Here is a 15944-nt window from a genome sequence, read left to right on the forward strand (position 1 = left end):
ATAGGTAAGTTTCAAGTATTAATAAGAAAATGGAAACGTACTTTGAAAGCAGGACTTTAAAGCACAAATTTGCTCAAAAATTTTGTATGTATAAGGGGAAAAATTAAGGGTGAGAAAAGTTATAGATTATCATTGAGAGGATTAGAAATTATTAAAATTTTCCTTTTCCATTCTTTCATTTTTTTGAACATAGAAATTTCCTATAATGAATAGTATTACTTTTTTAACTGAGAAAATACATATAAAAATAAACTCATAGCACCAGATTATCCATTTTTATAAAGTGAATCATGAATTTCCATTCATGTTTAAACTTCTTCAGGTCCTCTATTATTGAATGTACTCTAACTTTCCCATTTCCTGTAAAGCATTTGAATCAAACACAGAGAAGTCACATAAAAAGTGAGTAATTAATATTCCATGTGTATATATACCATATCTTCTTTATCCATTCATCTATTGATAGACATCTGGGCTCTTTCCATATTTTGGCTATTGTGGACATGGCTACTGTAAACGTTGGGGTGCAGGTGCCCCTTTGGATCACTATGTTTATATCTTTTGGGTAAATACTCAGTAGTGCAATTGCTGAGTCATAGGGTAGCTCTATTTTTAACTTTTTGAGGAACCTCCATACTGTTTTCCAGAGTGGCTGTACCAGCTTGCATTCCCACCAACAGTGCAAGAGGGTTCCTCTTCTCTGCATCCAATGTGGATGGAACTAGAGGGTATTATGCTAAGCAAAATAAATCAGAAAAAGATAATTATCATATGATTTCACTCATGTGTGCAATTTAAGAAACAAAACTGAGGATCATAGGGGAAGGGAGGGAAAAATGAAATAAGATTAAATCAGAGAAGGAGCAAAACCATAAGACACTCTTAACTAGAGGAAACAAACTGAGGGTTGCTGGAGGGTAGGGGGGTGGGCGAAAGGTTAACTGGGTAACAGGCATTAAGGAAAGCATGTGATGTAATGAGCACTGGGTGTTATATGAGCTGATGAATCACTAAACTCTACCTCTGAAACTAATAATATACTGTATGTTAATTTAATTGAATTTAAATAAAAAAAACTCATAAAAACTGATAAAAGTTGTGAAATTATTAAAATGCCATGGCAGGCTGGAACTTCTCCCATGAGTTAGAAGAACTAGAGAAACTGGTTTGCTTGGGAATTAGATTCATTTTTCCCTCAGGTGAGTGTATTGGAAGAAAGGATAAATCTTAGTGAGACAAATCTCTCTACTTTTTCAATACAGTTCCTCTTTTCTGTGTTTCAAGGTATGACACTCCAAAGGTTACATGTGGAGAAGGGATATTACAGGACTTGGATCTGGCAGTATCTTTTCCAGACTCAGCTGACATTTAAAAAAGAAAAAAAAAAAAAAAAGATATAGCAGGCAACTGAAAATACTGTGGTGAGAAAGAATAATCCAGAGAACAAACATGCTAGTCTCAGGACTTCTTTACATTCTTAAAAATTTTTGAGGACCTCCAAAAGGTTTGTGTGTTATAGCTATTACGTGGGTTATAATTACCATATTAGATATTAAAACTGAGAAATTTAAAAAAGGTTTTATTTATTTCTTTTTAAAGATTATTTATTTATTTATTCATGAGAAGCACAGAGAGAGAGGTAGAGACACAGGCAGAGGGAGCAGCAGGCTCCCTGTAGGAAGCCCAATGTGGGATTTAATCCCAGGACTCTGGGATCACGCCCTGGGCCAAAGGCAGATGCTCAATCATTGAGCCACCCAGGCGTCCCCAAAAAAGGTTTTAAAATAGCAATAAAAAAAAAAATAGCAATAATAAATCCAGTACATGTTAACATACTTTTTAATGAAAAATATGTGTCAATTGGAAATGAGAAAATTAAGGCATTAAAATTTAGTGGGAAAGGTAGTATTACTGACTGAATGTGTCTCTCCAGATTCAGATATTAAAATCCTATCTCCAGTGTAAAGGTATTAGGAGGCGGGGCTTTGGGGAAGTGATTAGGATAGGATGAGATTGTGAAGACAGACCCTTATGAATGGATTAGTCAGGAGAAAGCCTGCTGCTCTGTTCTCTCTGCCATGTGAGGATGCCATAAGAAGGTGACAATCTGAAACCCAGAAGAGGGCTCTCACCAGAACTCAACCTTGCTGGCACCCTGATCTCAGGACTTCTGGTCCCAGAACTGTGAGAAATACATTTCTGTTGTTTATAAGCCACCCGGCCTATGGTATTTTTGTTATAGCAGCCTAAACTAAAATAGCATTGTTTTACATTTTTGCAAATCTCTTTAATGTCTGGCTTAATAGAAGACAGCTGGGATTCTCAATCTGTTTCTGCATTTAGTTTGCTATGATATATTTCTTCTGTTGAAGAAAATGTGGCCTCAGAGTTATGTAGTCAGAAAAAAAATATTTTATTATTATTATTTTTGATCGAGAGGGAGAGTGCGAGGCAAAGGGAGGGGCAGAGGGAGAAAGAGAGAGAGAGAGAGAGAGAGACTCTTAAGCAGGCTGTATGTGCGTGTGAGCTGGATATGGGACTTGATCTCACGACTCTGAGATTATGACCTGAGTGGAAATCAAGAGCTTGCTGCTCAACCAACTGAACCACTCAGGCACCCAGAAAAGAAATATTTTAATAGCTTTTTCAGATATCATGTGTGGATATGTCATGTAGCTTATTAGAAAATCTATTGTACATTTGTGAATGAATGAGAATGGCAAAGGCAAATAATGTCTTACTGTTATTTTATTTTATTTATTTTTATTTTTTTAAAGATTTTGTTTATTCATGAGAATACAGAGAGAGAGAGAGAGAGAGGCACAGAGACACAGGCAGAGGGAGAAGCAGAGGGAGAAGCAGGCTCCATGCAGGGAGCCTGACATGGGATTTGATCCCAGTTCTCCAGGATCACGCCCTGGGCTGAAGGTGGCGCTAAACCGCTGAACCACCTGGGCTGCCCTTTACTGTTATTTTAAAAATAGTTTCAATCTCATGGACCTCTCAAAAGAGAGAGTGTCCCTGCACTATGATTTGAGATCTGCTGCCATGGAGAGTTGATAATGAAGCCACCATCAGGAAGTGATATAATCAAGGGTGGGAAGGAATTAAAACTGAGAAGACTGAGAAATAAACCCTCAGTTGTTCCCACATTTGGAAGCTAGAATATGTGAAGCTGGCAAAGGAAATCATTAGTAATTTCGGATTCTGAGGGCTATTTCAGTTGAGTCAAGGGCTATGTGAGCAGAGAAGCCAATTGCAAGGATTCAGAGAGAATGTGAACAGAGGAAGCAGAAGTGGCTCCTATAAAAGTGAGCTGAGAAAGGAATGAGGGATGAGTGATTATGATTATAAGGCAGAAGAACCAGTTGAAGGTTAGTTTTTAAAAGCAGTGGTGGGGGATCCCTGGATGGCGCAGGGATCCCTGGATGGCGCAGCGGTTTGGCGCCTGCCTTTGGCCCGGGGCCCGATCCTGGAGAACTGGGATCGAGTCCCACGTCGGGCTCCTGGTGCATGGAGCCTGCTTCTCCCTCTGCCTATGTCTCTGCCTCTCTCTCTCTGTGTGACTATCATAAATAAATTTAAAAAAAATTAAAAAAAAATAAAAGCAGTGGTGGGAGGGGGCACCTGGGTGGCTCAGTGGTTGAGTGTCTGCCTTTGGCTCAGGGCATGATCCCGGTGTCCTGGGATTGAGTCTTGCATCAGGTTCCCTGAGGGAAGCCTGCTTCTCCCTCTGCCTATGACTCTGCCTATCTCTCTGTGTCTCTCATGAATAAATAAATAAAAACTTAAAAAAAAAAAAAAGCAGTGGTGGACCATGTGGCCTCTTCATAGAGTAGAAAGAAAGAGATGAAATTGAATGTGTTGGAAAGGAATTATGGAAGAAACGATTCTTTTAAAATAAAAATAACTGAACCATCATGTTGTACACTTGAAATATAACGTTATATGTCAATAATATCTCAATTTAAAAAATAATTTTTAGGGATCCCTGGGTGGCGCAGCGGTTTAGTGCCTGCCTTTGGCCCAGGGCGCGATCCTGGAGACCTGGGATCGAATCCCACGTCAGGCTGCCGGTGCATGGAGCCTGCTTCTCCCTCTGCCTGTGTCTCTGCCTCTCTCTCTCTCTCTGTGACTATCATTAAAAAAAAAAAATTAAAAAAAAATTAAAAAATAATTAAAAAATAATTTTTGAAGAACTAGGAAATGATAAGGTCAAGAGCGATGGATTTGGAGGTGTTGAAAAGAGCCTCTTCTCCTCCATTGGAGAGAGGGGAGGAAGAAAGTCTAGGTGAATAAGAAGATATAGTAAGCTGGAGAGAACAGAAAGTGATGTTTGCAATGAGTAAGTTCAAATTTATTGCTTTAAAACCAAGATTTGAGAAACATACTGGTTCAGTGTTTTACTTCCTACTTTCAGTTAGGTTTAGCAGAGAAACCAAGTCTATACTCCCTGCTTCACTCTTATATTCCTGTACCTAGTATAGTGCCTGGACATATTCAGTAATCAATAAATATTTGTTGGTTGAAGAAGTCAATATACAATCTTTTACACTGAAGGTCAGAGATGCACAGAAACATCACTGAAGCATGATAGTAAGAAATGCTACTCCGCAAATGCTCTCAGATCACCTTTAAAAAAAAAATAAAATTAGAACAGCAAAGAAAATAGTAGAAAAGAAAAAGACTCATCTAAAGTAGCTATAGAAAAAAAAATAAAGTAGCTATAGAACAGAAGAGCCAGCAGATAAGCATGTAGCCAGATTCAATAATACAAATTGCAATAAGCAAACAAAAGAGCAAACATAAATGAAATCAATTAATCCTTAACTTCCCTGGGTTCCTCTTGTATATCTTTCTTTAATACTCATTTTTATTTTTAAATTTCAATTACTCTAATATTTTTCATTCTTTTTTTTTTTTTTTTTTTTTTTTTATATTTTTCATTCTTATTTTTGGACTGGAATCATACCTTAACATATTGCTTGTACTTGTGACTTAAGAAATGAAAGGCTGGGCACAATCTTAATGTATCATTTCTTCATCTTTGAGGACCTTTATAGGCAAAGTGTGGTCCATGGACCAGTAGCATTGGCATCATCGAGAACTTGTTAGAAATGCAGAATTTTTCAGGCTCCAACCTAGACCCAAATCATAATCTGCATTTTAACAAATGCCCAGGTGATTCATATGCATGTTCAAGTTTGAGAAGCATTGTTGAGGTGATGAAAAGACAAAGATAATTTCTGAGGATCATATATACAGGATAACAAAGACACTTCTGGGAAGAGAAGAGAATTTTTTTTTTTTTTTTGAGAAGAGAATTTTTAAAACACTTGCCATTAACTGTCAAATGAGGCATCAGCTCCTTCATGTCTTCTTCTGTGAGCTTGATTCCTTCACTTGCTAGAAAGTTTTCTAAGTCATGGATATCAATCACCTCTCCTTAGAAAAATTAAGAAACAAATAGTGGAAATATTATAGAACTATCTATAAAAGATGAAAAATGTTATCGCCCACATATATACCCCAAATCAACAGGAGGTTGTGAAAAAAGTCCTGTGTCAGGGACCCTCGTGGTGCAGTTGGTTAAGCATCCAACTCTTGGTTTGACCTTAGGGTCCTGAGACAGAATCTGTGTTCAGCACAAAGTCTGCACCTGGAGCCTGCTGGAAATTCTCTCTCTCTCTCCCTTCTCCTCCTGCTTGTGCTCTCTCTGTCTCTTTAAAATGAATGAATGAATCGTAAAAGAAAAAATTCCTGTGTCTTTAATTCTGGTGGCTACAAAAAAGAAAGTACATTACAAGGTTAGGAATTGACAGGTGAGGTATTGCAAAATCCATAGCAAGTTAAACTACATACAGGGATTTGGTTTTCTTTTTACCCTTCCTCCTACCCTACTTGAAAATTCAGTTTCTCTAGACCAGTTTTTATTTTATTTTTTTTATTTTTTTTAATTTTTATTTATTTATGATAGTCACACAGAGAGAGAGAGAGAGAGAGAGAGGCAGAGACACAGGCAGAGGGAGAAGCAGGCTCCATGCACCGGGAGCCCGACGTGGGATTTGATCCCGGGTCTCCAGGATCGCACCCTGGGCCAAAGGCAGGCGCTAAACCGCTGCGCCACCCAGGGATCCCTAGACCAGTTTTTAAAATTTTATTTTTATTTAAAAATATTTGCTTGGAGTTTACTTCTCTGATCACTATGCATTCCAAGAATTTTATTCATCTCAACACAGAAGTAATTTTTTCTCATTCATTACAAAAATAATGCAACAACATTAAAGATTAATAAAGGGTAAAAATATAATTCTACTACCCTACCACAAAAACCATTTGTAGTTTTTCATATTTTACTTCTGGCCTTTGACAATAAGGCTATACTTTCACTGTATGGAAATTTAATATATACACAATTCTGTATTTTGCTTTTCCAACCTAATATGATATCATTAACATATTTCCAAGTTGCCACATAATCCTTATGGTTAACATTTCAACACAAATATCCCACTAGCCTAACAGGCCATGGTGTCTGTAGTGATTCCCATACTGTTAGATATTTAGGGCTGTTTCAAATTTCTCTGAAGGGCTTTAGGTAAGATTTTTTTTCTTTTATTCAGCTTAATTATTTTCAGAGGATAAATTCCTGTGAGTGGGGTTTGTGGGGGAAAAAGAATAGTTCTTGGACTCTTGATACCTATTACTATGTTGAAAAACTCTTTGGGGAAAATTTCAGAGAATATGGGCATTGTTACATAAACATACAGTAATTACTGTTTACCCAAGTTCAGAAACATCCATAAAAATGGAATATATTTGCAAGAATTTAAACATATATGAAGGGGAAATATTTTTCCCTACCAACTGCAAAACATTAAGGTGTTACTTATAATATCCTTTCATCATAGCTTGCAACTTACCCTTGATGTAACTGATAGCATCCATCAAGTGATTCAGTCCAATTGTTCTATCACCTGTAAGGCAGATAGTATAAGCTTAAGAATCAGATAAGCTGGTCTTACTGAGACCCACAAAATTTATGATGCATAAATTCTGAAACTATGAAGGCTAGAAGAATTCAGCATTTTCCCCCCAAATTTTCCTTAGAACTTTACAGACTCAGAGATAATAGTGTTATCTTAGAAATGAAGAAAGTTTTCAATTTCTTTTTTTTTAAAGATTTTATTTATTTATTCATGAGAGACACAGAGAGAGAGAGAGAGAGAGAGGCAGAGACACAGGCAGAGGGAGAAGCAGGCTCCGTGCAGGGAGCCCGACGTGGGACTCCATCCCGGGTCTCCAGGATCAGGCCCTGGGCCAAGGCAGGCGCTAAATTGCTGGGCCACCAGGGCTGCCCAAGTTTTCAATTTCTAATGAATCATTCTTGTATCTCCTTTTTTTCCCTTTGCTTTAGAGACCACCAGAGTTAAGATTAAATTAAGCAGTGATTGGTTAGAGGTCAGTATAGGGAGACACAACAAATGAACCTGACCTCGAGTACTTTTTTATTGTAGTCAGTTAATCAACAAACATATAGAGGGTAGCTTCTATATGTCAGGCACTTTGCTAATCTTTGGGGATACAAAAGTAAACCAGCTGGCAGAATTCTTGATGTCAAGGAGTATACATCTAGCAGAGGGAAACAGATAACATGTAAAACAAAAAAGATCATTTCAGATACTGTTAAGATTAAGATGTTATAAAAATAACATAGAGTTATATAATAAAGTGTAACATTAGGATTGCTTTAGACAGGGAAGTCAGGGAAGGCCTCTCTGAGGAGGATCTATTTGGGTTGAGGCCTGAATGATTGGGAAGAGGATAGTCATATAAACAATTAGGGGAGGAGCATTCTAATTTGAAAAACAGTACATGGGACAGCCCTAAGACAGGGAAGAATTTGATATGATTGAGAGGCAGAGAAAAGGCTGGTGTGACACGGGCCAAATTGTGAAGGGCACTGTTGGCCTGATGATAAAGTTGTGATTTTTGTTCTGGTTGCAGTGGAATTCATTGGAGGCCCTGAAGAAGGGGAGTAATTTGATCTGATTTCAGCTTTCAGAAGATCACTCTGGCTACTGTATGCAGGATATGGAAACTGGAGGAATGGGGATTAGAGAGGAGATGATCTGAGATGATCTGAGTGTCCCAGGAAAAGGATGCTGGTGTCTTGGGTTGCAGCAGTATAGGTGGTGATAAATGGATTTAGGACATATTTTTCAGGTAGAACCTAGATTTAAATGTGGGATATAGGGACCCCTGGGTGGTTCAGCAGTTTAGCACCTGCATTTGGCTGGGGCGAGATCCTGGAGTCTCGGGATCGAGTCCCACATCAGGATCCCTGCATGGAGCCTGCTTCTCCCTCTGTCTGTCTGTCTGTCTGTCTCTCTCTCTGTGTGTCTCTCATGAATAAATTAATAAAATCTTAAAAAAAATGTGGGATATAAGGGAAAGGAGAAATCAAGGAAGAAAACTATTCATTTCCTCTCATCTCCCCCTAACCCCGCCCCCCTTCTCACTCAGCAGGGTAGATGGGATGCCATTACTGAGATGAGGAGGGCTTAAGGCTTTTTAGGGGAATTAATTACTATTCCATTAAATTCATGATGACTTTTGGACATCCAAGTGGAGATACTCAAATAGCTAGTTTGAGATACCATTCCTGACTTAGGGAGGTTGAACTGGAGATATAAATTTGCTTTTATCAGCTTAAAGGAGATATCTGATCCAATGAGACTGGATGCAAGCTCCTAGGAAGAAGATACAGGTAAAAAATCATAGCCAAGAGTCTTGTCCTGGACAGGTCATTATTTACAGATCTTGCAGGGGAAAAAGTCAGAAACTGAAAAAGAAACTGAGAAGCAGCTCTCTATGAGGAAAGGAAAAACCAGGTGAGTATGGGGCTTCAAAAGTCTGGAGAAAAAAATGTTTCAATAAAGAGGGGTTAGTCACTATGTCAAATGCTGCTGAGATATCAAGTAAAATAAGAACAGAGACTTGACCATGAACCTTGGCAAGAGATAGAGGTCATTGATGATTGAGAGCTGGTTCAATTCCAAGGCAGGAAAGGAGCACTAAAGGGTGAATGGGAGCAGTGAGGAAGTGGAGACAAAGAGTAACCACAAGTTTGGGTTTCTTTCTTTTCTTTCTTTCTTCTTTTCTTTTCTTTCTTTCTTCTTTTCTTTTCTTTTCTTTTCTTTTTTCTTTTTTCCTTTCTTTCTTTCTTTCTTTCTTTCTTTCTTTCTTTCTTTCTTTCTTTCTTTCTTTCTTTCTTTTTTTCTTTCTTTCTTCCTTCCTTCCTTCCTTCCTTCCTTCCTTCCTTCCTTCCTTCCTTCCTTCCTTCCTTCCTTCCTTCCTTTTTGAAGCATACTTAACACAATGTTACGTTAGTTTCAGGTGTACAACATCTGATTTGACAAGTTTATACATTATGCTGTGCTCACCACAAGTGTAGCTACAATCAGTCACCAGACAACTTTTTGAAAGGTTCTTCTCTGAAGAGGAACCAAGAGATGGAGTGGTAACTGGTAGGGCACAAGGAAAATAGGAAAGCATTATCTGCATGTCAGTGGAATCTATAGAGGGAGAAATTGATGATGCAAGAGAGAAAGGGGGAAAGCTGCAGGACTTAAGTCTTTGAGAAGGCAGGTGGAAAGGAGATCTAGGGCACAAGTGGAAGGGCCAGCCTACAATGCGAGCTGAGATTACAGGTGGCTGGTGAATAGCTCGAATTGAAGTTTTGCATTCTGTTCTGCTACCACACCTGTTCAACAGCATCAGTTTACGATTTCAACTGCTGAATGGAATAATGTCACAGCAATGTGGAGGGTGTGTTGGTTCACACACATTTTTTCCTAAGTGAAAGAATTAGAATTACAAATGTCAGAAGGAAAAGAAAAAATTCTGGTTTGGATACAGCAGGGGCCTTTTCAGTTCTATTTTAATAAAATTTTAAAATAAGTGCCTGTAATATAGGAAGGGGAACCAGGTTCATTGGCTCAGAGTTCTGCTTTCATCTATACTATTTCAGAGCTGCAAGCCAGCTTTTCAACTCTTTCCTTGTGGATCTGCATATCTATTTTTTAAATAGTCTCCAGTTACTCTGAGCTATTTACCTGGGCTAAGCTTCCTCACACAGTATTGCTGCTTTTGTTAGTGTTCTGGTTACAAATGGCACACATTTTGAATGGACTTCTCCAATTTTCCCCATAAACTCCATTACTTTAGTGGGTAATTTAAGTTTTATAGAAAGCGAGGTTTTTCAGGCATTCCTACATTGTGTTATGGCAGAAATGTCTGCATAGTAAATAAACTGGAAGGATAAAGGTCAGAAAGTGGGTATATGAAATAGAGATTTTGGGGTTGAAGTATTAGATGAGGATAAGCTCTAGGCCATCACCATGTGAGGAGCAATTAAGGGGATGGGAGTAAAAGATGACTGAAATTAGAGAGGTCAAGGAATAGGTGGTCAGGGTGTTGGATGAGTGACTTATATCAGGAGTTAATTAGGATTTAATCAGGATTTCTTAACCTGGGGTTATGGACCGTTTAATGATAGAATTCAAGGAATCTTTGAGTTTGGGAAAAAATATAGTTGACCCTTGAATGACATGGGTTTGCACTGCAGGGGGTCACTTTTATGTGGACTTTTTTTGGTAAATACTGTACAGTATTGCAAATGTATTTTTTCTTATGATTTTCTTAATAACATTTTTTCTCTAGTTTATTGTAAGAATATAATATATAATACATATAACAAAATATGTGTTGATTGACTTATGTAACTGGTAAGGTTTTCGGTCAACAGTAAGCTATTAGTAGTTTTAAGTTTTTGGGGAGTCAAAGTTATATACTGATTTCTGACTGCAAAGGGGACTGGTGCCCCTAATTCCCATACCATTTGAGGGTCAACTGTACATCTTTATTTTCACTAGTCACTAACTTAAATCTAGCATTTTCTTCAATGATTAGTATAGGCAATAAACCATGTAGTAGCAAAACCTATGACTTTGTTACTAATACAGATCACTGACATTTTCATATTATATGGTAGTTGTTGCAAATATATTGGTATATTGGTATATGGTAGTATGTTGCTTATGCTCATCACTATTTAAAAATTCTAATAATTATTAGATCTACTACCAGAACTTGTTAAATGTGTAAGTACTAATAATTGATATCAATGTTTTGATAAATTGTATTTTAATATAGTTTCTGTATAATATTACGTATTTTGTTTTATGCATTTAAAAGTATTATACTAGGAAGTGATCCATTCATCATACTGTCAAAGGGGTCTATTGCACTGTAAAGTCAAAAACTCTGATCTATATGGAAGATACTGAAGTTGCCAAGAATAAGAATAGGAGTAGTGGACAGTGAGTCCAGTGCTATTTCTTGTAACATGCTCTAGTTGCATTTCAACTATTTATTTATATAAAGGTCATCATCAAAGGTAGAAAAAAGCCCTCACACATTGATATATATATAAAAAAAACATACTGAGAGTAGAAAAACAGGCAAATATACAAATAGATAATTCATAAAAGAGGAATATAAATGGCCAGTAACATATGAAAAGATGTCTAACCTTATCAATAACCATGAAAATACAAGTAAAATACAGTATTATTTTCGCTCATTAGACAGGCAAAAATTAGCAAAATTGAAGACATCTACTTGGATATGAGGGAAGGGACTCCCTGACACATTTCAAGTGAGAGTTACCATTGCTAGATACCATCTTGGAAAAGTCATTTGGCAATATCTACACGGGAAATAAAAACCTTTTATTTTCCTTTTCCCTGGTGAATCAAAGCATACATGCCTCATCTATAATATATAGTATTTCTTTGTGCTGAGGCCTCCTCCTTGTTCTGGAACTAAATTGCTGACAATTTAACTCAACTAAATGTTAGTATCTTCATATGTTAAATGGGAAGAAACAAAGTTGGAACATTTAAAAGCAAATGGTAAACATAAGGATTTTATTTTTATTAGCTCTTTCATTATGTTTCTCACTTACCATTGATGGCCTTCATACCTTTTAGCAATCTATTTTTATATACTTTTCCATTGGCTGTAAGACAAGACACAATTAAGAATAGAGATTAAGTGAAGGGAAGGTTAACAAAGACAGCACAAGGACAATATGACATCCATAATTTCAGAGGGAAAAAAACCCTTCAGATTTGTTTAGGATTTTATTTTATTTTACCCTCAAGTAGGAATGAAACCAAAGATAAAACCTTCATGGATATAAATCTACCTATTGGTTGAATTAAAAAAAGTGTTTATCTCCCTATTTCTCACCCTTTTCTTCCTACTCTTATTCCCCTGCCTTTCCTCTTTCCCTTGGGTCATGACTAAGGTGACGCAGTACTCCAGGGGGACAGGATAATTTAACCTTGATGATGGAAACCAGTGAAAGATGTTACCAACTTCAATGTTCAAAAGGGAGTGACAAGAATAGGATTTCTTATGTGTAACTGTGTTTTCTAAATGAGTTTTATTGGACATATACATATAATTTTAGCAGTTTTCACACACACACACACACACATGCCCATCGATCTGGGTTTCAAAGATGTGCTACTCACTATGAATGGGGAAAGTTTTCAGCAGCTGCTGCTTCTCCTTATCAGTGAGTACTAGCCCCATTTTCCTCAGCACATTGTTCAGATCATTGACATTAACTTTCTCTCCTTTGGAAAGATGGAAATTGTTAACATATAAGAATTTTAGGGGCAGCCCCGGTGCGCAGTGGTTTGGCGCCACCTGCAGCCTGGGGCGTGATCCTGGAGACCCTGGATCAGTTCTGCGTCGGGCTCTCTGCATGGAGCCTGCTTCTCCCTCTGCCTGTGTCTCTGCCTCTCATTCTCTCTCTGTGTCTCTATAAATAAATAAACAAAATCTTAAAAAAAAAATTTTAGGAAGGATTTCAAATGATGAAAAAGATTACCTATGTGGTATAAGCTTAATTAGGAGAGCAAATTGACAGTGAAACTTGTTAACCTATGTAGATTCAGAGTACATGTGGGTGTATAGATTATGTCAGAAATAGAATTTATACTTTTAACTCAAGCAAAAGCATATATAATCCCAGGTTTAAGTCAAATGCCATTATTTCCTGGATTATGGGGTTTTCTGACATAGTGACCATATTTCCTGGTTTCATCTTGAGACTGAACAGTGTTCAGGGTATAGTTTGATTGTTTAAACAATGGCAAAGCAGAAAACATTGGCCCAAACTCTACATAATATAGGTCTATACAGGAAAAATACCAAATCAAACAGTAAGGTTATCAAACAAACATTTAACCAGTAAATCTGTAGAGGGTCAATTTAGCATGCCAATAATAGCCCGAAGAGAAAACTACTATTTAAAAATATCTTTTTGGGGATCCCTGGGTGGTTCAGCGGTTTAGTGCCTGCCTTTGGCCCACGGCATGATCCTGGAGTCCCGGGCTCAAGTCCCACATCAGGCTCTCTGAACGGAGCCTGCTTCTCCCTCTGCCTGTGTCTCTGCCTCTCTCTCTGTGTCTCTCATGAATAAATAAATAAAATATTTAAAAAATATTTTTTTTCTATAAAGCATTAAATAAGACATACAAACGGCCAACAGACACATGAAAAAATGCTCAAGGTTATTTGGCATTAGGAAAATACAAATCAAAACCACAATGAAACACCACCTCACACCAGTCAGAATGGCTAAAATTAACAAGTCAGGAAACAACAAATGTCAGGATGAGGAGAAAGGGAAACCCTATTACAGCATTGGTAGGAATGCAAGCTGGTGCAGCCACTCTGGAAAACAGTATGAGGTTCCTCAAAAAGTTAAAAATAGAGCTACCCTATGACCAGCAATTGCACTACTAGGTATTTATCTAAAGGATACAAACATTGTGATTTGAAGGAGCACTTGCACCCCAATGTTTATAGGAGCAATGTTTACAATAGCTAAACTGTGGAAAGAGTCCAGATGTCCATCGATAGATGTATGAAAAGTGAGGGTGATAGAACATGAGAGACTCCTAACTCTGGTAAACAAACAAGGGGTGTGGAAAGGGAGGTGGGCGGGGGGTTGGGGTGACTGAGTGACAGGTACTGAGGGGGGCACTTGATGGGATGAGCACTGGGTGTTATGCTATATGTTGGCAAATTGAACTCCAAAAAAATAATAAAAAACAAAACAAAACAAAAAAGATGTATGGATAAAGAAGATGTGGTATATATACAATGTAATATTACTCAGTCATCAAAAAGTATGAAATCTTACCATTTACAACATGGATGGAACTAGAGGGTATTATCTGAGCAAAATAAGTCAGTCAGAGAACGGCAAATATCATATGGTTTCACTCACATGTAGAATTTAAGAAACAAAACAAAGGACCATTGGGGAAAGGAAGGAAAAATAAAATGAAATCAGAGAGGGAGAAAAACCATGAAACTCTTAATCATAGGAAACACACTGATGGTCACTGGAGGCGCAGGAGTGGGGAGTTGGAGTAACTGGTTGATGGACATTAAGGAGGGTATATGATATAATCAGCACTGGGCATTGTATGACTGATGAGAACTGAATTCTACATCTGAAACTAATGATACATTATAATTAACATTAACCATATGTTAACTAATTGAATTTAAATAAATAAAATAAGATATTAAAAAAAGCATTAACATCTTAGTTAATAATGAATTCCCTTTTCCCACAACTTCTTACCTGTAAAAGCTTTTGCGTCATCCATCACAACATTCAACTCAACCATTTTATTCTCTAAGAAGACAATTTGGGCACACAGACCAAATCTTAGACTTGGAAAAATTATATGAAAAATTTAAGTTGTAATATAAAGGGTTCAAATTCATCTGTTTTTCATAGTTTTCTTTAGTTACTCTTTTTAATTCAAAATAAGAACAAAGAGGGATCCCTGGGTGGCGCAGCGGTTTGGCGCCTGCCTTTGGCCCAGGGCGCGATCCTGGAGACCTGGGATCGAATCCCACATCGGGCTCCCGGTGCTTGGAGCCTGCTTCTCCCTCTGCCTGTGTCTCTGCCTCTCTCTTTCTCTCCGTGTGACTATCATGAATAAATAAATTTAAAAAGAAAAAAAAAAATAAGAACAAAGAAAACGATTAAAAAGTTTAAGTGAACATCCCTTTAATGAATACCACTTTGTACAAAGTATCAAATGACCCTTAACACAGAGGTTAAGCAGGTTTAATAGTATAGTTGACCCTGGAACAATGTGGGAATTACAGGTGTCAACCCCCCTACAGAGTTGAAAATCCATGTGTTACCTTCGACTGCTCAAATACTTTACTAAGAGCCTACTGTTGACCTGAAGCCTCACAGATAACATAAACAATCAATTAACACATATTCTGTATGTCATATGTATTCTAAACTGTATTCCTACAATGAAGCAAGCTAGAGAAAAGAAAATGTTACTAAGGAAATCATAAGGAAAAGACATTTATACCACTGTACTATATTTATTTAAAAAAAAGGTCTGCATGTAAGTGGATCCACACAGTCAAACCTGTGTTGTTCAAGGATCACCTGTAGTCCCTCCTAATAGGATCTCCGTTTCTTCAGACCCAATAAGGAGGTATATTTCAATAGACAAGATGGAATTTGAAACCTAGACATCATTTATTTACATAGCAGCTGACCCTTAAACCTTAACAGGATGCCATCAATCTTACTCTCTAAATTTTATGTTCCTCACCTCCACCCCTCACGACATTAAGCTATTTGAGAGCAGAGATCATGCCTTAATTTTCTTTGTACAACCAAGTATAAACTGTCAGCTCAGTATCTTGCATATAGAGTTGTTCTAGCTAAATGAATGAATAAATTCCAGGGTTACAGTAGTCACTTTTGGAATAGAAAAAAATGTTGTTCTTTAAAAATTTTTTATTTTAATTAA

The 15944-nt window shown here is 37.3% G+C and overlaps 1 protein-coding gene across 6 annotated transcripts in view; it reads right to left on the reverse strand.

Annotated features, from left to right (window-relative positions):
- Nucleotides 1-14777, reverse strand: part of EFCAB3 (EF-hand calcium binding domain 3) — a 60550-nt gene extending 45773 nt beyond the window's left edge. The window contains exons 1-4 of one of the 6 annotated variants that reach the window (XM_072781349.1): nt 14738-14777; nt 12050-12085; nt 6924-6977; nt 5341-5445 (exon numbers count right to left, since the gene is read on the reverse strand). In XM_072781349.1, coding sequence (XP_072637450.1) covers nt 5341-5445; nt 6924-6977; nt 12050-12085; nt 14738-14762 — 220 coding nt within the window. In that variant the 5' untranslated portion in view covers nt 14763-14777. Of the gene's footprint in view, nt 1-5340; nt 5446-6923; nt 6978-9012; nt 9858-12031; nt 12086-12605; nt 12682-14737 lie in introns of those variants that run through there. The other 5 variants (XM_072781348.1, XM_072781347.1, XM_072781346.1 and 2 more) reach the window with 5 other exon arrangements.
- Nucleotides 14778-15944: the final 1167 nt, after the last annotated feature.

Source organism: Canis lupus, chromosome 16, assembly GCF_048164855.1.
Source record: "Canis lupus baileyi chromosome 16, mCanLup2.hap1, whole genome shotgun sequence".
NCBI lineage: Eukaryota > Metazoa > Chordata > Mammalia > Carnivora > Canidae > Canis > Canis lupus.